The sequence below is a fragment of the Heptranchias perlo genome, chromosome 17 (genome assembly GCF_035084215.1).
Source record: "Heptranchias perlo isolate sHepPer1 chromosome 17, sHepPer1.hap1, whole genome shotgun sequence".
NCBI lineage: Eukaryota > Metazoa > Chordata > Chondrichthyes > Hexanchiformes > Hexanchidae > Heptranchias > Heptranchias perlo.
Window position 1 is genome coordinate 3422260 of NC_090341.1, and position 22288 is coordinate 3444547.

The following is a 22288-nucleotide window of genomic DNA, read 5'->3' on the forward strand; positions in this document are numbered from 1 at the left end:
ATTGATTGGAACAATGTGGCCGAGTCTGTTGACTTTGACCTCAAGGTGTAGTCAACTTTTCAATGTGGCAAAGTCGACATGATAGAATTTGTTGAGAATCTTTTTGTTCTTTGTAATGGCAAAACTCAATACCTTAAATCACCTTGAAACATGAAATACGGAAATCGCATTTATATAGCATCTTTCACGACCTCTGGACGTCCCAAAGTTCTCACAGCCAATGAGGTACTTTTTGGAAGTAGGAATATAGAGAGTGGGACTAATTGGATAGCTCTTTCAAAGAGCTGGCACAGGCACGATGGGCCGAATGGCCTCCTTCTGTGCTGTCTCATTCTGTTCTTTGCTTTTTTTATTTTCTTCCCCCCTGCCTGCCTCGCTGGGGCATGGACCCATCGCCCTCCAGTGCCCACTCTTAATGCAAGAGCCTTGACAGTTACTGGCAGACCATGGAGTGGGGGGGGCGGGGGGGCATGATTAAGATGGCCGAGCCTGACCTCCACTCACCTGCGATCAGGGGGTGGGAACCCTGGGTGCTTCCCCCCCCCCCCCACCTCGCTGTGCCAGGGGCACTGAGGCCAATTATACTGAGATCAGCACAGGTTGGATGAAGTGGAAGAAAAATAAAAGTAATTTCAAGGAAAAGAAAAGATCTCTACTTTCCAATCCTGTTGGGCTCCTGCTGAGGGAGCTGGTATAACTCTCGAGGTACACTGGCAGCCGATGAAAGTAACCGGGATTTGGACCGGTTTTCGGGGTCGCCCCTATTGGTCGCCCGACACGTCCATCCTCGTGAAGCCCCGCCTTCCTAACCCAGTGGGAAAGCGAACTGACTCTTCGTTCCCTGATTGGATGATGCTTGACTGTCAGTCAAACAGCCTTTTCTCCCCATGTCCAATATTTTTATAACTAATAAACAAAAGTCTACAAAGAAAATTAATTTTTTAAAAAAACACCATTTTTTTTATTGCCCCTGTGATTTTTTTTTCTCTCTCGGGGGTTTTTTTTACTCCCAGCAGTATCCTGGAGATTTAATCTTTAATTCCTGGAGACTCCAGGGCATTCCTGGAGAGTTGGCAACCCCCCCCCACCCCCGGAGATGTACTGTTGCCCGTGGTTACAGCGACAGTAAACCAAAGGGGCCTGACCCCCTGGCTGTGGAACAGCGACAAGAGGAAGCATCTGTGAGGCGAGGCTGTCTAAACAGACGGAATATCTGGAAAAGTTTTTTTTTTCTTTATTTGAGCTCTCTTCCAGTTGCTGTCTGCTGCCAGAGGTCATTAAACCGTTCCAGAGAAGCTACTGGAACTGTGGAAAGACATGACCGCTAACAGCTCCGACACGCCCGACTGGTGGGAACATTTCAAAAATGAGCAACAAGGGGGTCCCTGCCTTAGAAAGAAGGAAAGAAATAAAGGACTCGCATTTATTTATACAGCACCTTTCACCACCTCAGGATGTCCCAAAGCGCCTTACAGCCAATTAAGTACTTTTTGAAGTGCAGTCATTGTTTTAATGTAGGGAAACGCCGCAGCCAATTTGCGCACAGCAAGATCCCACAAAAGGCAATGAAATATGAAACATTAGGAACAGGAGGAGGCCATTCAGCCCCTCAAGCCTGTTCCACCATTTCAATTGGATCATGCCTGACCTGTATCTTAACTCCAGCTACCCGTCTTGGTTCCGTATTCCTTAACACCCTTACCCAACAAAAATCGATCAATCTCAGCTTTGAAATTTTTCATTTGACCCCCAGTCTCAACAGCTTTTTGGGGGGAGAGAGTTCCAGATTCCCACCACCCTTTGTGTGAGGAAGTGCTTCCTGACATCACCCCTGAACGGCCCGGCTCTAATTTTAAGGGACCGGATAATCTGTTTTTTAGTGATATTGGATGAGCGATAAATATTGGTGAGGACACCAGAGAGAACTCCGCCGCTGTTCTTCGAAATAGTGGCCGTAGGATCTTGTACATCCACCTGAGAGGGCAGTCAGGGCCTCGGTTTAACGTCTCTTCCAAAAGACTGTACCTCCGACAGTGCTGCACTCCCTCAGTACTGCACTGGGAGTGTCGGCCTGGATTCTGTGCTCAAGTGACTGGAGTGGGACTCTGAACCCACGACCTACTGAAGAGAGTGTGATCCACTGCACCACAGCTGGCACTAAAGTAACGTGGAGAGAGCTTGTGTCAGAGAAGAGAGGGAGGTCGGAGATGGAGGACTGGTTCTCTTTGTTGACATTCTGTGCTCTGTTTCTTTACAGGGTGGGTTGTATGTGTTCCAGCTGTTTGACTACTATGCAGCCAGCGGCATGTGCCTTCTCTGGGTGGCATTCTTTGAATGTATTGCAATAGCTTGGGTGTACGGTAAGTGTAACGTTGACTCTTTACATCTCATGGCCTGAATGGGCAAAGTTCACATAACTGACAATTACCACATTGCTGTTCATATCTCCACTGACAGTGTTATATACAGTGACAGGCCTGTACGCACCAGTACTGTAGCCCAGTGTGATGCAGTGACAGATCTATGCTCTAAACCCCAGTGCTTTGCAGCTCAAATGCTCTCTCTGAACACAACCCAAGTTGGAGGACGGATACTAGAATTGTTCTGCAGGATGTTTCTGACAGTTGAAGTGGGCACAGATTTACTAGGATGATACCAGAACTGAGAGGTTAAAACTATCAGGAAAGGATAAACAGGCTGGGGCTCTTTTCTCTAGAAAAGAGAAGACTGAGGGGTGACCTGATAGAAGTCTTTAAAATTCTGAAAGGGTTTGATAGGGTAGACGGAGAGAAGATGTTTCCACTTGTGGGGGAGACCAAAACTAGGGGCCATAAAAATAAGATCATCACTAATAAATCCAGTAGGGAATTCAGGAGAAACTTCTTTACCCAGAGAGTGGTGAGAATGTGGAACTCACTCCCACAAGGAGTAGTTGAGGTGAATAGTGTAGATGGATTTAAGGGGAAGCTGGATAAACACATGAGGGAGAAAGGAATAGAAGGATATGCTGATAGGGTGAGATGAAGTAGGGAGGGAGGAGGCTCGTGTGGAGCATAAACACCGGTATAGACCCGTTGGGCCGAATGGCCTGTTTCTGTGCTGTACATTCGATGTAATTCTATGTAAAACTTCACACAGCCGAAGTTACTGTCACCCAAGGTCCTGCCCTGATGTGTCTCCTCTCCCTGGGTTGGTCGTTGGTTCTGGTTGTTTGGCGATGAAAGGGGGCCCGAATTCTAGCTCCCCTCCGCTGCTAATCACAGATCGGCACTGACGTCAGAATCAAGGTGGTGGGGGGGGGAGATCTGTGGCCAGTGAGCCTCTCGGGAGGCAGGGGGGCCCAGCTGTATATTTCGGTCATGGCCCCACCCTACCCTCCCTCCATCCCGCTCCACCCTACCCACCTCCCTCCCTACCCCACCCAACCCACCCTCCCTCCCACCCTACCCAGCCTCCCATCCTAACCACTCTCCCTCCCTCCCACCCTACCCACCATCCCTCCCTATCTCCCACCCCACCCTCCCCGAGACACAATCGTCTGCCAGCTTCCTCAGCGGTCCCTGCACTGCGATCGCACAACAGCCGGGACTACTTTTAACCCACGGCCGTCTTTATAAATGGAAAGAGGGGCCTTTGTGCAGAAACCACCATTCCTGCGACAACACTCAGAGTTTGAATCAGCTCATTCTGCTTCTAATTTTACATCACTCTTCTCCGGGCAGTAAATTCCGTGACACAAGACAAGCTGCGTTTTTTGCTGAGCAGGTTAGGATTGTTTTTGGACCTCGGGCCTGCAGCTGTCCCTGCCTCCCATTTTTGGTCCTTACGATATTCTATCTGCGTTTCACGCTCCCAATTATAGACTAATACAGGGCGGCAATGCTACACAACCTGGAAATATTTTAACGGAGGATTTAATTATTTTTTCAAGAGCGATTTCAGTGAAACTATTGTTCATTGAGCTCAGGACACAATTGTTACTGTCGTTCAGAAACTGGTCAATAAGGGATGATTACATCAAGTGTACAGCACAGAAACAGGCCATTCGGCCCAACTGGTCCATGCTGGTGTTTATGCTCCACACGAGCCTCCTCCCTCCCCTCTTCATCTCACCCTATCAGCATATCCTTCTATTCCTTTCTCCCTCATGTGTTTATCCAGCTTCCCCTTAAATGTATCTACACTATTCACCTCAACTACTCCTTGTGGGAGTGAGTTCCACATTCTCACCACTCTCTGGGTAAAGAAGTTTCTCCTGAATTCCCGATTGGATTTATTAGTGACTATCTTATATTTATGGCCCCTAGTTCTGGTCTCCCCCGCAAGTGGAAACATCTTCTCTACGTCCACCCTATCAAACCCTTTCATAATCTTAAAGACCTCCATCAGGTCACCCCTTAGCCTAGAGAAAAGAGCCCCAGCCTGTTCAATCTTTCCTGATAGTTATAACCTCTCAGTTGTCATCCTTGTGAATCTCTCTTGCACCTTCTCCACTGCCTCTATATCATTTTTGTAATATGTCGACCAGTGTTATAATTGGATAACCAGATGGTGAAGAATAGAATATGGGAGCCTGGTCTTTAGTTGTTTCCAACCCTTTATTCACAGAGATTTCCCTCACACACATCCCCCACACCCTCGATAAGCTCGCCTATAAAAAGGAGAACAAGAGAGCCCCCAATTGATACCCACCACCTGAACACAATTAACACTAATTGATACAATTCATGCAATTAACAACCAAAACTATTCACAGTCCTCCAAGTGTGGTCTAACCAAGGTTCTCTACAAGTTTAACAAAACTTCTCTGCTTTTCAATTCTATCCCTGTAGAAGTGAACCCCAGGTCTTGGTTTGCTTTTTTTATGGTCTTATTAACCTGCGTCGCTACTTTTAGTGATTTGTGTATCTGTACCTCCAGATCCCTTTGTTCCTCCAACCCATTTTACGGATTCTATAAACCGGCGTTCCCTAGGGGCACGCACGGGGAGTGTCATGGATCTTGGGACCGCCCCTATTTAGCGTGAAATCAGAGATCCTGTATTCTGGGGTTAAAAGCCCCGTTAATCTATTAATTGACCAGCTCTTTTGGTGCTGAACTTGAACAATGACCATCGTCGTGTCTGCTGCCCAAATGGCTTGGTGGGTAACTGCTCTGCCCGATGCAGTGGGTAACTGAGCCATATCGACCGGGAAAATCCCAGGTTCTATCTGTTCACTGATCTCAGGGGCAGGCTTTGGAGCCCTGAGACTGCTCTCCATGCCGTCATGGACCAGCGAGGAGTTAAACCAGCCGGGCTGCCATTGGTGTCTAGTCTCTCACACACTCACACTCTCTCACACACCAAGAGCAGGAATTCGGGTGAGGTCCCGAGTGGGATTGTGCCCCAGGCAATAGTCCGCAGCCTTTGTGGGGAGGGGCAAATTGGAGGGAATAAAAGGTCTGAGTGATTTCATATCAGGTGTGTACTGGTTCGAACTTTGCCGACAGTCTAACCCGCGCTGGGTCAAAGGTTTTGTGGTGATTCATTGATGGACCTTCCAGTGCCCGGTTTCAGAGCAGACAGCAGCAGACGATGCCCCGACAGTGGGAGGTGCGTTCAGTGCTTGTAACGGGTCCCATGTCTTGGAAATTACTAACTCAATGTGTCTCCGAACCCCAACAGGTGCCGATAATTTCTACGATGCAATCGAAGACATGATTGGCTACAGACCAGGGCCTTGGATGAAGTGGAGCTGGATGGTCATCACTCCGCTGCTGTGCATGGTGAGTCTGTGAGCTCGCTGCCTGAGGCCGCCAGTGGAATCGGGGAAATCGTCTGTCTCGGCTGGTCGATGAGCCACCCCTCACTCACATCACCGCAGTGCGCCAGGAAGAAAGATATAACTTTTACATTTATATAGTGCCTTTCACAACCTCAGGACGTCCCAAAGCACTTTACAGCCAAAGAAGTACTTCTTGAAACGTAGTCACTGTGATGTAGCTGCCCAGTTTGCACACAGCAAGATCCCACAAACAGCAACGTAATAACGACCAGATAATCCACCTGAGAGGGGCAGACGGGGCCTCGGTTTAACGTCTCATCTGAAAGACAGCGCCTCCGACAGTGCAGCGCTCCCTCAGTACTGACCCTCCGACAGTGCAGCGCTCCCTCAGTACTGACCCTCTGACAGTGCAGCACTCCCTCAGTACTGACCCTCCGACAGTGCGGCGCTCCCTCAGTACTGACCCTCTGACAGTGCAGCACTCCCTCAGTACTGACCCTCCGACAGTGCAGCGCTCCCTCAGTACTGACCCTCCGACAGTGCAGCGCTCCCTCAGTACTGACCCTCCGACAGTGCAGCACTCCCTCAGTACTGACCCTCCGACAGTGCGGCGCTCCCTCAGTACTGACCCTCTGACAGTGCAGCACTCCCTCAGTACTGACCCTCCGACAGTGCAGCGCTCCCTCAGTACTGACCCTCCGACAGTGCAGCGCTCCCTCAGTACTGGCACTGGGAGTGTCAGCCTGGATTATGGGCTCAAGTCTCTGGAGTGGGACTCGAACCCACGACCTTCTGACTCAGAGTGTTGCCCGCTGGGCCACAGCTGCCACCACCGAGGAAGGTTGGTTGTTGGTCCGTGACCGGTCAGCTGATTATAGAATCATAGAAGTTTACAACATGGAAACAGGCCCTTCGGCCCAACATGTCCATGTCGCCCAGTTTATACCACTAAGCTAGTCCCAATTGCCTGCACTTGGCCCATATCCCTCTATACCCATCTTACCCATGTAACTGTCCAAATGCTTTTTAAAAGACAAAATTGTACCCGCCTCTACTACTGCCTCTGGCAGCTCGTTCCAGACACTCACCACCCTTTGAGTGAAAAAATTGCCCCTCTGGACCCTTTTGTATCTCTCCCCTCTCACCTTAAATCTATGCCCCCTCGTTATAGACTCCCCTACCTTTGGGAAAAGATTTTGACTATCTACCTTATCTATGCCCCTCATTATTTTATAGACTTCTATAAGATCACCCCTAAACCTCCTACTCTCCAGGGAAAAATGTCTCAGTCTATCCAACCTCTCCCTATAAGTCAAACCATCAAGTCCCGGTAGCATCCTAGTAAATCTTTTCTGCAGGAGGCTGGTGCGACAGTAGGTGAGTGGGTGTGTGGGTGATTGGGATGGCAGAGGAGGAAGAGGGGTATGATACAATTAGCTTTAACCCCCGAGCTAAAGAGAAGGTGGGGGAGGAGAAATGAGCCATGACTCCTGCTCGTTATCACCGTCCGTGCATGGGTGCGGTTGTGGGCTGAGCGCTGTGATATTCCCACTGGTCGAACAGCTGGAAAAGATGGATGTTGCCCTGGCTCTTTGTACAGCTCAGAATGAGTTGTGTAAGAGTGAAGAACCTCCCCGCCCCTCCCCTCCCCTCCCCTGCCCTCCTCTCCCCTCCGTTCCCCTCCACTCCCCTCCCCTTCCCTCCTCTCCCCTCCCCTCCCCTCCCCTCCCCTGCCCTCCGCTCCCCTCCCCTCCCCTGCCCTCCCCTTCCTTCCCCTCAATCAGTGTTCCCATGATCACTGTGTGAGTCAAACACAATGTCCATTCAACTCTTGGCTCTGGGTGTGAATCCAGGCCAGGCTGATGGGACGGAGTGGGAGTCAGCTCTCGCTGTTGGCCGTGAGGGTCCCACAAGGTATGAGTCTTGATCCAGTTATGAGTAAGCCTTGGCCCACAGCACAAAATGACTCACAATTTGGCACGAAAGAGGCCTTTTTACCCAGAGAGGCCTCATCACTGGCAACAGCTCCCAACGAGGCAGCTGGGACACTTCCCTCAGCTTGAGCTAAGGCACAGGAGTGAAGTAATGTGAACTTTACTCTGTATCTCACCCTGTACCTGCCCTGGGAGTGTTTGATGGGACAGTGTAGAGGGAGCTTTACTCTGTATCTAACCCTGTACCTGACCCTGGGAGTGTTTGATGGGACAGTGTAGAGGGAGCTTTACTCTGTATCTAACCCTGTACCTGACCCTGGGAGTGTTTGATGGGACAGTGTAGAGGGAGCTTTACTCTGTATCTAACCCTGTACCTGACCCTGGGAGTGTTTGATGGGACAGTGTAGAGGGAGCTTTACTCTGTATCTAACCCGTGCTGTACCTGCCCTGGGAGTGTTTGATGGGACAGTGTAGAGGGAACTTTACTCTGTATCTAACTCTGTACCTGCCCTGGGAGTGTTTGATGGGACAGTGTAGAGGGAACTTTACTCTGTATCTCACCCTGTACCTGCCCTGGGAGTGTTTGATGGGACAGTGTAGAGGGAACTTTACTCTGTATCTCACCCTGTACCTGCCCTGGGAGTGTTTGATTGGACAGTGTAGAGGGAGCTTTACTCTGTATCTAACCCTGTACCTGACCCTGGGAGTGTTTGATGGGACAGTGTAGAGGGAACTTTACTCTGTATCTAACCCTGTACCTTTCCTGGGAGTGTTTGATGGGACAGTGTAGAGGGAGCTTTACTCTGTATCTAACCCGTGCTGTACCTGCCCTGGGAGTGTTTGATGGGACAGTGTAGAGGGAGCTTTACTCTGTATCTAACCCTGTACCTTTCCTGGGAGTGTTTGATGGGACAGTGTAGAGGGAGCTTTACTCTGTATCTAACCCTGTACCTGACCCTGGGAGTGTTTGATGGGACAGTGTAGAGGGAGCTTTACTCTGTATCTAACCCGTGCTGTACCTGCCCTGGGAGTGTTTGATGGGACAGTGTAGAGGGAACTTTACTCTGTATCTAACTCTGTACCTGCCCTGGGAGTGTTTGATGGGACAGTGTAGAGGGAACTTTACTCTGTATCTCACCCTGTACCTGCCCTGGGAGTGTTTGATGGGACAGTGTAGAGGGAACTTTACTCTGTATCTCACCCTGTACCTGCCCTGGGAGTGTTTGATGGGACAGTGTAGTGGGAACTTTACTCTGTATCTCACCCTGTACCTGCCCTGGGAGTGTTTGATTGGACAGTGTAGAGGGAGCTTTACTCTGTATCTAACCCTGTACCTGACCCTGGGAGTGTTTGATGGGACAGTGTAGAGGGAACTTTACTCTGTATCTAACCCTGTACCTTTCCTGGGAGTGTTTGATGGGACAGTGTAGAGGGAGCTTTACTCTGTATCTAACCCGTGCTGTACCTGCCCTGGGAGTGTTTGATGGGACAGTGTAGAGGGAGCTTTACTCTGTATCTAACCCTGTACCTTTCCTGGGAGTGTTTGATGGGACAGTGTAGAGGGAGCTTTACTCTGTATCTAACCCTGTACCTGCCCTGGGAGTGTTTGATGGGACAGTGTAGAGGGAGCTTTACTCTGTATCTAACCCGTGCTGTACCTGCCCTGGGAGTGTTTGATGGGACAGTGTAGAGGGAGCTTTACTCTGTATCTAACCCTGTACCTGCCCTGGGAGTGTTTGATGGGACAGTGTAGAGGGAGCTTTACTCTGTATCTAACCCGTGCTGTACCTGCCCTGGGAGTGTTTGATGGGACAGTGTAGAGGGAGCTTTACTCTGTATCTAACCCGTGCTGTACCTGCCCTGGGAGTGTTTGATGGGACAGTGTAGAGGGAGCTTTACTCTGTATCTAACCCGTGCTGTACCTGCCCTGGGAGTGTTAATACTAACATTTCTCATCTTAATGGTCTCAAAAATTGAAGGGGTATTCTTTTGGCTGAGGCCCTCTTGTGCTGATTCAGTGCTGGTGGGCTTGTATTATATTCTTTAGGCCGTAATTACACAATATGAAGATTACAGTTCCTGTGCAATTTTCTTTTCTACTTTTGGAGCTGTGGGTTCCCACCTCTGTTAAAATAGTGAACAAACGAACATCTGTTCTGTTACTCATTCTCGGGATGTGGGCATGGCTGGCATTCATTACCCAATCCTCAATACAACTGAGTGACTTGCCAGGAAAGTTAAAAGTCAGTCTCATTGGTGAGGGGACTGGAGTCACATATCGGCCCAGACCGGGTAAGGACGGCAGGTTTCCTTCCCTGGAGGGACATCAATGAACCAGTTGGGGTTTTGTGACAATCCGACAGCTTCACGGTCCCAGATTTTTATTTGCTGATTTTACTTTTAACTGAATTTAAGCTCTCAAACTGCCACTGTGGGATTTGAACTCACGTTCTCATAGAATCTTACAGCACAGAAGGAGGCCATTCAGCCCATCGTGCCTGTGCCGGCTCTTTGAGAGTGCTATCCGATTAGTCCCACTCCCCCCTGCCCTTTCCCCAAAGTCCTGCAAATTTTTCCCCTTCAAGTACTTATCCAATTCCCTTTTGAAAGTTATTATTGAATCTGCTTCCATCGTCCTTTCAGGCAGCACATTCCAGATCATAACAACTCGTTGCGTGAAAGAAAAATTGTTGCTCATCTCTCCTCCCCCCCCCCCATCGTTCTTTTGCCGATGATCTTAAATCTCTGTCTTCTGTGTTGATTAATAATCCAATAAATAACCGCTACACCACCTTACCCCTCGATTTAAGGGTCCCACGGTGTACTGGCCTCCATCCCATGAATGTGCACTTCCGAACCCAAGTTCTCTGACTCCCATCTCCGAGGGTTTGGCCCTATGTGGCTGACTTTGGTCCGTTGCCTAGCGATAGTTGCCGTGGTAGCACCAGACTTGTTTATAACGAGATTCTTCTTTCTCTTTCCCCTTGCAGGCATGTTTCATCTTCTCCCTTGCCAAGTATACGCCACTGACATACAACAAGTACTACAGGTACCCTGACTGGGCACAAGGTGTGGGCTGGGTCTTGGCTCTGGCCTCCATGATATGCATCCCGCTGGTGGTTGTTGTCAAGATTATTCATTCGGATGGGCCAATAATTGAGGTAAGCCTTTGAGGGGCTCAAGTGATGTTTAGATTCACACCTGGGCATAGAACAGTGCCCTGTGGGAGCACATGTCAGGCTGTCAGAGATACGTAGAGTTACATAGAATGTACGAATGTACAGCACAGAAACAGCCATTCGGCCCATCAGGTCCAAGCCGGTGTTTATGCTCCATGTGAGCCTCTTCCCCACCCTACTTATTCCACCCTATCAGCATATCCTTCTAAAGATACAAACATAGGAAGTTGACAGGCTGCCCCACACCATGATGGCCAGAGCATCATAGAACCGTACAACACACAAGGACCCCATTTGGCCCATCATGCCTATGTCAGCTCTTTGAAAGAGCTGTCCAATTAGTCCCATCCTTTCCCCATAGCTCTGCAATTTTCTCCCCTTCAAGTATTTATCCAATTCCCTTTTGAAAGTTATTATTGAATCTGCTTCCATCGTCCTTTCAGGCAGCGCATTCCAGATCATAACAACTCGCTGCGTAAAAAAAATTCTCATCTCCCCCCTGCTTCTTTTGCCAATTATCTTAAATCTGTGTCGTCTGGTTACCGGCCCTCCTGCCACTGGAAACAGTTTCTCCTTATTTACTCTATCAAAACCTTTCATGAAATTGAATGCCTCTATCACGACTAAACACGTCCTACTGCCACCCTCCCTCCATCCCCCACAGCCATGTAATCTCCTGGGAGAGGCACAAAAAAAACCAGGGCCAATAAGGGAAAAGTTAAACTATGGAAAATTCCTCTCCGTCCCCCTCTCTTGGGATGGAAACCAGTCCAGGAGATCACACGGACCGAGTGTTATCTATAAAGACACTTACCTTCTCTATGATGCGATCTCTGCCCCAGTCAGGAACCAATCCAGCTCCCTCTTGAAGGCAGAGAGTCGGCACCCACCACACCAGCCGGTAACACATTCCAGAGGCTCACTGCTCTCTGGGAAAAGAGGAACCGCCCAATATCTAGGCCAGATCTATGCTGAGATATGGCAGATGGAGATCAATGTGGGGAAGTGTGAGGTCATTCATTTTGGACCTAAGAAAGATAAATCAGAATATTTTCTGAATGGTGAGAAGCTCAGAACTATGGAGGAGCAGAGAGATTTAGGGGTCCAAGGACCAAAATCAGGTACAAAAATATAATTTAAAAGGCTAATGGAATGTTGGCCATTATCTCAAGCGAGCTGGAATACAAAGGGGGAGGAAGTTATGCTACAGCTGTATGAAGCTGTGGTCAGACCCCATCTGGAGAGACTGCGTCCAGTTCTGGGCACCGCATCTCAGGAAGGATATATTGGCCTTGGAGGGGGTGCAGCGCAGATTCACCAGAATGATACCGGGGCTTAAAGGGTTAAATTATGAGGCCAGGTTGCACAGACTGGGCTTGTATTCCCTCGAGTATAGAAGATTAAGGGGTGATCTAATTGAGGTGTTTAAGATGATTAAAGGATTTGATAGGGTAGATAGAGAGAAACTATTTCCTCTGGTGGGGGGAGTCCAGAACAAGGGGGCAGAACCTTAAAATTAGAGCCAGGCCGTTCAGGAGTGATGTCAGGAAGCACTTCCTCACACAAAGGGGAGTGGAAATCTGGAACTCTCTCTCCCAAAATGCTGTTGAGGCTGGGGGTCAATTGAAAATTTCAAGACTGATTTCAAGATCGATTTTTGTTAGCCAAGGGTATGAAGGGTCACGGAACCAAGGCTGGTAAGATGGCGTTAAGACACAGATCAGCCATGGTCTAATTGAATGGCGGAACCGATTCGAGGGGCTGAATGGCCTCCTTCTCTTCCTACGTGCTGTGAATTTGACTGTTTTGTGTGGACAGGGCTATCGTTCGTTCTTATCAGTTCTAATCCTCTCCCTTCTCTCTTCACCCCCCCAGCGGATAAAGACGCTCACTGCACCCAAGGGAGAAGGAAGGAAACCAAGGGACCTAGCTTTGGATGCTGAGGCCACAGTTCCACTCAGTCCCAATGGGACTGTGGGAAACGATGTAGGGAAACCCACTCAGATAATAATAGAGACTGCGATGTAAGCTCTCTATGAGAGACTAAATTGTGCTTTTCTTTTTTTTTTGACATAAACTCTAGCCTTTCTAGGACCAGAAAGCCCCATTCACAAAAGCAGTGCTCACTCTAGACCCAGATCTGGACTCAATGGCTAATCCCTCAGTGGTCACAGTAAATAAAACAGTGGAAGCAACTAAAGCTGAGTATCTTGTTGAAGCAATCATTAGCAAGCGTTCAAACACTCTTCACTCCAATCTGAAGGCAAGATCTTGCTTCCTAATCCTTGTGGGAGGACTGGGTCTCTTCCAAACTTAAAGTCATCCTTCTGGGTTTATTTTTTTTTTTGCTCAACTCCCCCTCTTCCCCCAAACCCCCCACTTTCCCACCCTCCCACCAACCCCCACCTCAAGTTAAAAACAAATTACGCCATACAGATCGTCAAGAGCCCGTAGCGGGGTCTGTGACCCAGATGATTTGCCTCGACGATGTGATAAGGCGGGAGCAGAAGCAGCAAAGCGAAACCAAAAATAAAAATTGGGAATTCCGATCTCTTCCCCATCCCTCTCCCAGCCCTGCTCCCCCCGCCCCCACAAACCATCCTAATTTTTTTTGGTTTTGGGGGTGAAATATTCGAGGAACAGTAATTTAGTTCAAAACACTGTTGCATTGTGGGTGTCCACTCCCTCCCTCCGAGCGGTCAAGGGGAAGAAGCTGGATCCCACAATTCACTGGACCAAGCCACCATTCTTAGTGTTGACCCATTCCTGAGATGAGGACGGGGGGGGCGAGGAGGGGGTGGGGGCGTTTAGCAGCAGGGGCTGTTTTGTGAATGACTTGCAGTTGATAAGATTTACAAAAAGCTAAAAAAAAAATTACGTTGCACAATGTTTAAAGTTTTTTTGTGTGTGTGTGTGTGTGTGTGTGTGTGTGTGGTAAAGAAACAATTTTACATTGTACCTGTGGCTTTTTTTAACTACAATCATTGTGTATATAATAATACTGATGATTTCAGCATCAATGTCGTAGGGGTGCGAGTAAGATTTTCTAACCCGTCGTTTTTTTTTTGTACAAAGCCTATTTTTCGATCTGTAATACCCTTGATATGTTGACCATTTTTGGTTTGTTTTATTTTTTGAGATGCGTTGTATTTGTCACAGCACACAGTGCTACTAGTCAGTATCACTGGATGTACAAGTAAGTCAGGAGAGTGTCTTTTGACGACACTCTCAATCTCTCTCTCTCAATGTCTCTCTCTCTCTCTGCGTTCGTTATAGGAACAGCCTCACGAGTCTGGGCGATCTTGTTGTTTTTGTTTCTGTTTTAAATTGTCTGTGTGCAGAACGGAGTTGGGTCATTGCAGGGCGAAAGGTTTCATCCGGACCCTGGGTTAAAATCACCAAACAATCCACCCACCCGCGCCCCCCCCCCCCCCGACCCCCGCAATGGCAGTCCAGACGGGAGGGAATGACTTTGACGTTTTGAGTGTAAAACAATGGAAAGGAAATCGGAATCTCAACATCGCCTGTTTTACATTCTCACCAATCAGTTCTGCTGCTCCCGTTCCACAACCCGTTCTACTCTCGCACAATATCTACTTAAGGACTCAAGAAAAATTGCCCAACACCACCACCTTCTCAAGGGGCGAGTAAGGAGGGTTGGTAAATGCCCCACCAGCGACCCCCCACATCCCCAGAGCACGATTTTTTAAAAAAAAACATTTAATCTCCCGAGGAAAAGTTCCGTCTAAACACCCCCAGATTCTCCGAAGGGGATCGAGTGAATGTCCCGAATACATTCATCCATCCTCAGGCCTAGGTTCAACCATCATGGATGGTAAACCCTGCGTCCAGAGCAGCCCGGGGAGCCTGTTAATGAGGTTTTGATTACCTGGGTTGGGGGTATAACAGATCTGCTTCTGCTCATTCTGTACCCCCACTGAAGTTGAATTCCACTCCTTCCCTCTTTCCCGCTCCCCTCCAAACACTAATGCCCATTTCCGAACCTGTGTCATGAATAAGTTATCCAGTCAGCCTGGGAAGGTCACCGATACCTGAGCTGCAACCCCATGAAATATCACACCGAGACCCAGCTCACTTTCAGTGTCACGTGACGCATCTCCTAGGCGATGCTCTTAATCCATAATCTGATATCTCACTCGCCCCTACCCCCACACAACAGGCCTGAACACACCTGGATTTCACCTCGCTCGTTATAGAAGCTCTCTCCGCGCATGGCGGAACGGATATTATCTCTTTGGTTAATGAGAAGCCAAAGTGCAGGATAACGCCAGGGTCGGCAATGGGCGGGGGCAGGAGAGTGGGGAAAGTGGAGCAGAGCAAGACTAACAGCTAGGCTGCACCGTGCTTTAGTCTGCAGATTGCAGCAGCTGTGGAGGTGCACTCTTTCCGAATGACTTTAATCTAACTTTCTGTTGTGCTGCTAGGTGTTTTGACACCAGTCCCAGTGCACGCAGCCTGGAAATTTCACATCAGCCACAATTTAAGTTCTGCAAATGTCCTGGGACCAAGGATGCAAAAAATGCACAATGTGGGACGTGGATGTGTGAACTGGAAGGTCTGTGAGTGAGTGAGTCAGAGCTTCAGGGTGTTATATTTACATGGGCTAACAGACAGATGAATCATTAAACAGATAAGATTCCACAACGGTGAGTGGGTGAGGTTGCAAAAAAACAGAAAGATAACTATCAGAAGGATCAGGAAGTAGCTTTTAAAAAAACAATGTACTTTATAAGATGTGTCGGCTTCTATAGAGGTTATTGTGACATTAATAGGTCTGTAGCTGATTGATGGATAACAGTTTTGGAGATAGGGCTTGGCAATTCCCAACATGCATTTCACAGGTGACCCTGAAAGGTTTTGAGAGGGAGAAACCTGCTTCTCTCTCTCTCTTAGATTCATTTTTCTCTGGACTAATTTCCTCCCCAGTTCCCTCCCTCCCTCTCCCCCCCCCCCACCCACCCACCCATACTTACTTACCTCCTTGTTCAGGACGCAGTCACCTCTCCAATATCCTTGGTCGAGTGACCGTTCCTTATGAGTGAGCCTTAGGGGTTACTAACCGCTCCCAGATAGTCTCCGAGAGGCTCCAGGTTTTAAAAATTAATCTCTCGGCACTGCTGTGAGCAAAAAACGCAGGGGAGAAAAATCATAGGGGGCGAGGGGCCGTTAAAAAAAATTGGCATGTTTCTTCATATAGAATCATAGAATGTTACAGCACAGAAGGAGGCCATTCGGCCCATCGTGCCTGTGCCGGCTCTTTGAAAGAGCGATCCAATTAGTCCCACTCACCCCCTGCCCTTTCCCCACAGCCCTGTAAATTTCTTCCCTTCAAATATTTATACAATTCCCTTTTGAAAGTTACTATTGAAAACTTTTGTTTATTAGTTATAAAAATATCAAGAGTTGGTCGGGGGGGAGAACAGGCTGTTTAACCAAGTGGGGAGTTCGAGGTGGGAGGTCATGTGATGAAACCTCCAGGAAATTGGCGACCCTAGTGAGCCTGGAAGGGTGGGGGGAGCGCCATTCTGATCTCGATGGGCATCGACGGCAGGGTGGGGGAGCGCCATTCTGATCTCGATGGGCATCGACGGCAGGGTGGGGGAGCGCCATTCCGATCCCGATGGGTATCGACAGCCAGCGGCAATCCCTCTGGATCTGCGACTCCCCTCCCTGAGGGTGCTGAGACTACTGCCGCCCCCCCTCCAGCTCGCTCGGCACAGACCTCCCTCCCCCACCCACCCCCCCCCACAGCCCAGTCCTACAGCAGGCCGACTAGTCCACCCGACCTCCACTCAACTCAAACTCCAGTCTTTTAAAGGAGCGTCGTTAAGCTCTCTGCGAATTCCGCTTTGAGAAGCTCGATCCAGTTTAGAGAACATGTTACAGAGAAGGATTGAGTGTTAAACTGCTTTTAACCTTTTTATACACATATATATATATATATATTTTTTTTTTAGTTTGATCAATTGTAAAAATACGTTACTTTCAGAGGGTTAAATATGCATTGAGAAACCAAACTCCCGCGATGGGCCACACCACACACATAGCTCCAGGCGAACATGCTCGTGCTGATTCCTGGTAAAACTTGCCCCCACCCCCACCTCCAATCTTTCAGTGGGACAGACGTCTGGAAGTTTCTGTTTGGGATTTTATTTTTCCCTGTGCCAGCTCTGCGAGGTCTGGAGTCGGGGCATGGGGAGCTGGTAGTTTCAAGGGTCTATGTGTAGCAGACTGGCAGCTGCCGATTCTGCTGTCCACCTATCCCCGATTATTCCCCATTTGTGTTTTTTGTCGCGGTGCGGGGTGAGAGGGGGGCTGCTGATTTTGATGCTCAGGATCCAGCTCCGCCCGTGCCAAGCGCCCTCCAGTACTTTGCCCAAGGTTGTGGGGGGGGGCGCTCGCCCGGCGTCAAGGGTTGGAGAGCTGTTCGACCAGGGAGGGCTGACCGAGACTGTCCTTCACCCATGGACAGATACCATCCAGCCCAACACACAGAGAAAGAGAGAGAGAGAAAGAGAGAGAGAGAGGGGGCTGTTAGCCCAACTCTGTGCCACGCAAACTGCACTGGCATCAACCCCAAGGGGGGAAATCAGGCTCTGTCTGGCGCTACACTGAGCCATACAGTGTTATAAAAGAATTGGCTGCTTTGATTAATGATTAAAATGACGTACTAGTGTATTAACGAAAACCCTTATCACAGTTAAGGTGCTGCAGTATTTCATATTTGCACTCATTGTCCCGAAAACCCTGGCAGAAGTCGGTGATGTCACCCTGACCCACCCCAAAAAAAAATGCCCCAGAGCCTGTTGTCATTTTCCTCCCTCTGTAAATATCGACCACTCACAACGTCACAATCACATTTTAACATCATTATCTTTTTTGTTTGTCAAAGCTACACGTCACGATCGTAGATACCAAACTACACTTTTAATAGTGAATTAAGCTTTAAAAAAAAAAGAAGGCGCATTTTTAAAAAAAAATCATTGGGATGGAACGTGTCTCTCAATTCAACTTGTGCGAGCCGGTAATCCTCCCTCCTGTCTTTCTGTAGATTCATTTAATTTAGTCGACAGGAACTTCCCCCTTTTCCCTCCCGCGCCCCGATGTTCCAGCCTTTGGCCTACACTAGATGCCAGGGTGTGAAATGACACTTTGGGGACACAGGTTCCCCTCCCCTCCTCACCCCTCCTCACCCCAGGCTTTTGAAAATCATCCTTCTGTAACAGAGAGAGTGTCTCCCACAACGAAAGTGACGGAAGGATTTCAGGTGAGCGGGTTTGAGAGGGTGATTGAGGGGGGGGGAAACGGAGGTTAACGTTGTCCAGCTTTCCCCACCGTAGATAAGCAGTTGACGAGGACTGGTTTCCTGTCCGTTCCTTTCTGACCCTCACCATTTGTGCTGTCTTGGAGCGACACTAGGCGTTCTGTCTTTTAGCAGTTTGCAGTTTTTTTTAGAAGGAAAAGAAAAAATATAAAAGATATGTATTTATATTATACCGTATATTCACGTGTCCTGTGCTTTCTTAGGTGATGGTTCGAAAATTGTATTAGAAATTTTGATCTTGTACCGTGTGGAAAAATAAAACAGTTAAAAAAAAAAATTAATAAATGTTTACAGTTTTCACTGAAAGTTCCAGTGTCCGTTATTTTTTTATTTGTTTGGTGTTCAGTTGTGGTTCAGTGGGGAGTCACTCTCGCCTCTGAGTCAGATGTTTGTGGGTTCAAGCCACACGCCAGAGGCTAGAGCACGTAATCCAGGCCGACACTCCCGGTGTCAGTACCGAGGGAGTGCTGCATTGTAGGAGGTGCCGTCTTCCGGATGAGACGTTAAACCGAGGCCCCGTCTGCCCCCTCAGGCGGACGTAAAAAGTTCCCACGGCCACTAGTTCAAAGAAGAGCAGGGGAGTTCTCCCCGGTGTCCTGGGGCCAATATTTATCCCTCAACCAACATCACTAAAAACAGATTATCTGGTCATTATTACATCGCTGTTTGTGGGATCTTGCTGTGCGCAAATTGGTTGCTGCGTTTCCTACATTACAACAGTGACTACACTTCAAAAAGTACTTTATTGGCTGTAAAGCGCTTTGGGACGCCCTGAGGTTGTGAAAGGCGCGATATAAATATATCTGAGACTCGTAAAACTGCCTGCCATAATATAAAATGTTATTTGGAAGCAAGCCTATCACAGCTCCTGTACAGCGAGTGGAAAGAACAATTCAATCTTTAGACTTGTTTCTCTCTCTGGGAAGGGCAGAAGTGGGACGATTGAAAGCAGGAGCTGACTGTCGGGGGGAATCGGAGAGACAGGCAGCACCTATCCACTACAGGACAATGTAAACTCACTTGACTAAATTGTTTCATTTAAACCTCCCCCATAGCCCATTCCTTCCAAACTGCCATGGACAATCTGCAGTGTCAGGGAACTCAGCCAACTTATTAAATCTCCACAGGCAAAACGGAACAAGGTAAAACTCTGTGCAAGTAATCTGGCCTTAACTGTTGGATATCACTCTAACCTAGCAACCTACATCATTCAATCCTGCCCGGCGACATTCCACACAGCATGTTTCCAGGGCAACCGTTGTATTGTGTGGGATAGTTGGTCGCCTCGGTGACTGATCCTTGTCGCGGGCCCCTGTCCCAATTAGTATGGTACCCTGGGACCATTCCCAAGAATGCCGTGTGCCCTGGACCGATGGGATGGCGGGAGGGAGGGGGGCGGGGGGGTCTGTGCCTGAGAATCCCAGCCTTGGCTCAGTGGGTAGCCCACTCTCGCCTCGAGTCAGAAGGCCCTGGGTTCAGAGACTTGAGCCCCATAATCCAGGCCGACACATTCCCAATGCACTTTTGTGCTCAAGTCTCTGGGATGGGGACTTGAGCCCGCTGAGCCGCTCAATTCTTTATGGGGTTTGGGTGGACACTTGTTGAGTTGGGAGACCCTCCTTTGATTCATCTCCTAGTCTGGTCACTCCCGACTGGGGGTTTGCCCCACCTCTGGTTGTAAACCTAATACTGCCCTGCCATATACTGGTAGCATGGCACAGTGACTGAGACAGCCCTGCCCGATTCCAGGGGCGCTGGGCTACAGGCGATGAAACGGTTTCTCCTGCCGCTCCCGAAGGAGGGGGGGGGGGGGGAGAAATACCATGTGCGCCTGAAATGGGGCATCGCGGCCAATACGTGCGCCCAGTGACATCGGCAAGGGGCTTGGGCCAAATTGGTGCTCGTGCCCAGGTTTGATTATGGCCAGCAGCTCAAATCAGGCATCAGTGACACAGATTAAAGGCAGCCCGCACCTCTTAAAGGGGAAATACAGCTCTCAGTCGCTGCTGTAAAGTGAGCAATGGCGGCTATGAGGAGTTCTCCCAGCAGCTCCTCCCTTCCTCCCTTCCTCCCTTCCTCCTCTTCCTCCTCCAGCCCAATGGCAGCTCCAAAAAAAAATAACTCTGCACAATTTTGGAACTCAGCGGGAGAGGCCAATGCAAGACAGAACTGGTGAGCTGGCGACAGAGTCAGGTGGGAACGGAGTGAGCTGGGAATGAAGTGAGCTGGGAACGGAGTGAGGTGGGGACAGAGTGAGGGGATGGAGTGAGGTGGGGATGGAGTGAGGTGGGAACGAAGTGAGGTGGGAACGGAGTGAGGTGGGGACAGACTTAGGTGGGGACGGAGTGAGGTGGGAATGGAGTGAGGTGGGAATGGAGTGAGGTGGGGATGGAGTGAGGTGGGGATGGACTGAGGTAGGGATGGAGTGAGGTGGGGACGGAGTGAGGTGGAAACGAAGTGAGCTGGGAACGGAGTGAGGTGGGGACGGACTAAGGTGGGGATGGAGTGAGGTGGGGACGGAGTGAGCTGAGAATGAGGTTAGCTGATGACGGAGTGAGGTGGAAATGGAGTGAGATGGAGAGGGAGTGAGCTGGGAACGGAGTGAGGTGGGAACAGAGTGAGGGGATGGAGTGAGATGGGGACGGAGTGAGCTGGGAACGGAGTGAGGTGGGAACAGAGTGAGGGGATGGAGTGAGATGGGGACGGAGTGAGGTGGGGACGGAGTGAGCTGGTAACGAGGTGAGCTGGTGACAGAGTAAGGCGGGAATGGAGTGAAGTGGGGACGGAGTGAGGTGGGAATGGAGTGAGATGGGGACGGAGTGAGCTGGGAACGGAGTGAGGTGGGAACAGAGTGAGGGGATGGAGTGAGATGGGGACGGAGTGAGGTGGGGACGGAGTGAGCTGGTAACGAGGTGAGCTGGTGACAGAGTAAGGCGGGAATGGAGTGAAGTGGGGACGGAGTGAGGTGGGAATGGAGTGAGATGGGGACGGAGTGAGGTGGGAATGGAGTGAGATGGGGACAGAATGAGGTGGAAACAGAAGGAGGTCATTAAAACCAGGAAGTTGGTGAGAGTGGGAATTAGTATCGAGGCAGAAGGAGGAAGTAAATAAATTAATTGAGGATCAAAATCGAGGTGTTTAATTATTTACTCTTTTAACACTTAACTATATGGAAGATTAAGGGGCTTCTAAACTTTGAACAAATAAAGAATGATAAGAGACAAGGGCAAAAAGCTAGCTAGCAGCTTTTTAGGTAAGTAATAAAAATTAAATAAATAAACACTGACGTCTATAAGAGAAAGAAATAGGATAATTAAACTAATCTGAGCAATAAATTCTACCTAAATGAAATCATCCTAAATCCACCTGATAATTAAAATTTAGTATTAAAGGTGAATCAGTTAAACTCTGGAAATAAGTAAATAAATCAATAACTGCTGTACAATAAATAAAAGAAAGAACAGATAATGGCAGCACAGTCAGAGTGTCGGGACTGCAGAATGTGGGAATAGGTGGACAACGAGACTGTCTCAGATAACCACGTCTGTGGGAAATATCTATCTCTTGAGTAACTCCAGCTCAGAGTCCTCGAGCTGGAGCACGAGTTAGAGACACTCCGATACGTAAGAGGGGGAGAGGGATCTTTGGATAGTTTATTCCAGAGTACAGTCGCACCATGTAGAGAGATACAGGCACAGGAAGAGGTGAGTGTGTGATTGACAGTCAGCTGAGGAAGGGGAGCCTAGGAGGAGGCAGGGAATGAGGTCCCACAGGCGCTGGTCCTGACCAACAGATACAATATACTTGCTACCTGTGGGGATAAGAGGGAAGGCTGCGGGGCGGATGGTCAGAATGCTAACCACGGCAGCGTGGAGCAGGGGGCAGTCCAAGGGTGGGAGGAACAGAATAGAAAGGTTATAGTTATAGGGGAATCGATAATTAAGGGAAAAGAAGGTATCCTTCACAGTCACGATCGAGAGTCCAGGAGGGTGCCAGAATAAGGGATATCTCGAAGCAGCTGGAAAGGAACTTGGAAAGGGAGGGAGGGGGAGGATCCAGTTGTCA

General features: G+C 49.0%; 1 protein-coding gene across 4 annotated transcripts in view; it reads left to right on the top strand.

Annotated features, from left to right (window-relative positions):
• Positions 1-18529, top strand: part of LOC137333985 (sodium- and chloride-dependent taurine transporter-like) — a 66829-nt gene extending 48300 nt beyond the window's left edge. For 3 of the 4 annotated variants that reach the window (XM_067998368.1, XM_067998369.1, XM_067998370.1), the window contains 4 exons: positions 2258-2360; positions 5666-5766; positions 10690-10860; positions 12754-18529. In XM_067998368.1, coding sequence (XP_067854469.1) covers positions 2258-2360; positions 5666-5766; positions 10690-10860; positions 12754-12906 — 528 coding nt within the window. In that variant the 3' untranslated portion in view covers positions 12907-18529. Of the gene's footprint in view, positions 1-2257; positions 2361-5665; positions 5779-10689; positions 10861-12753 lie in introns of those variants that run through there. The other variant, XM_067998371.1, reaches the window with a different exon arrangement.
• The last annotated feature ends 3759 nt before the right edge of the window (positions 18530-22288 follow it).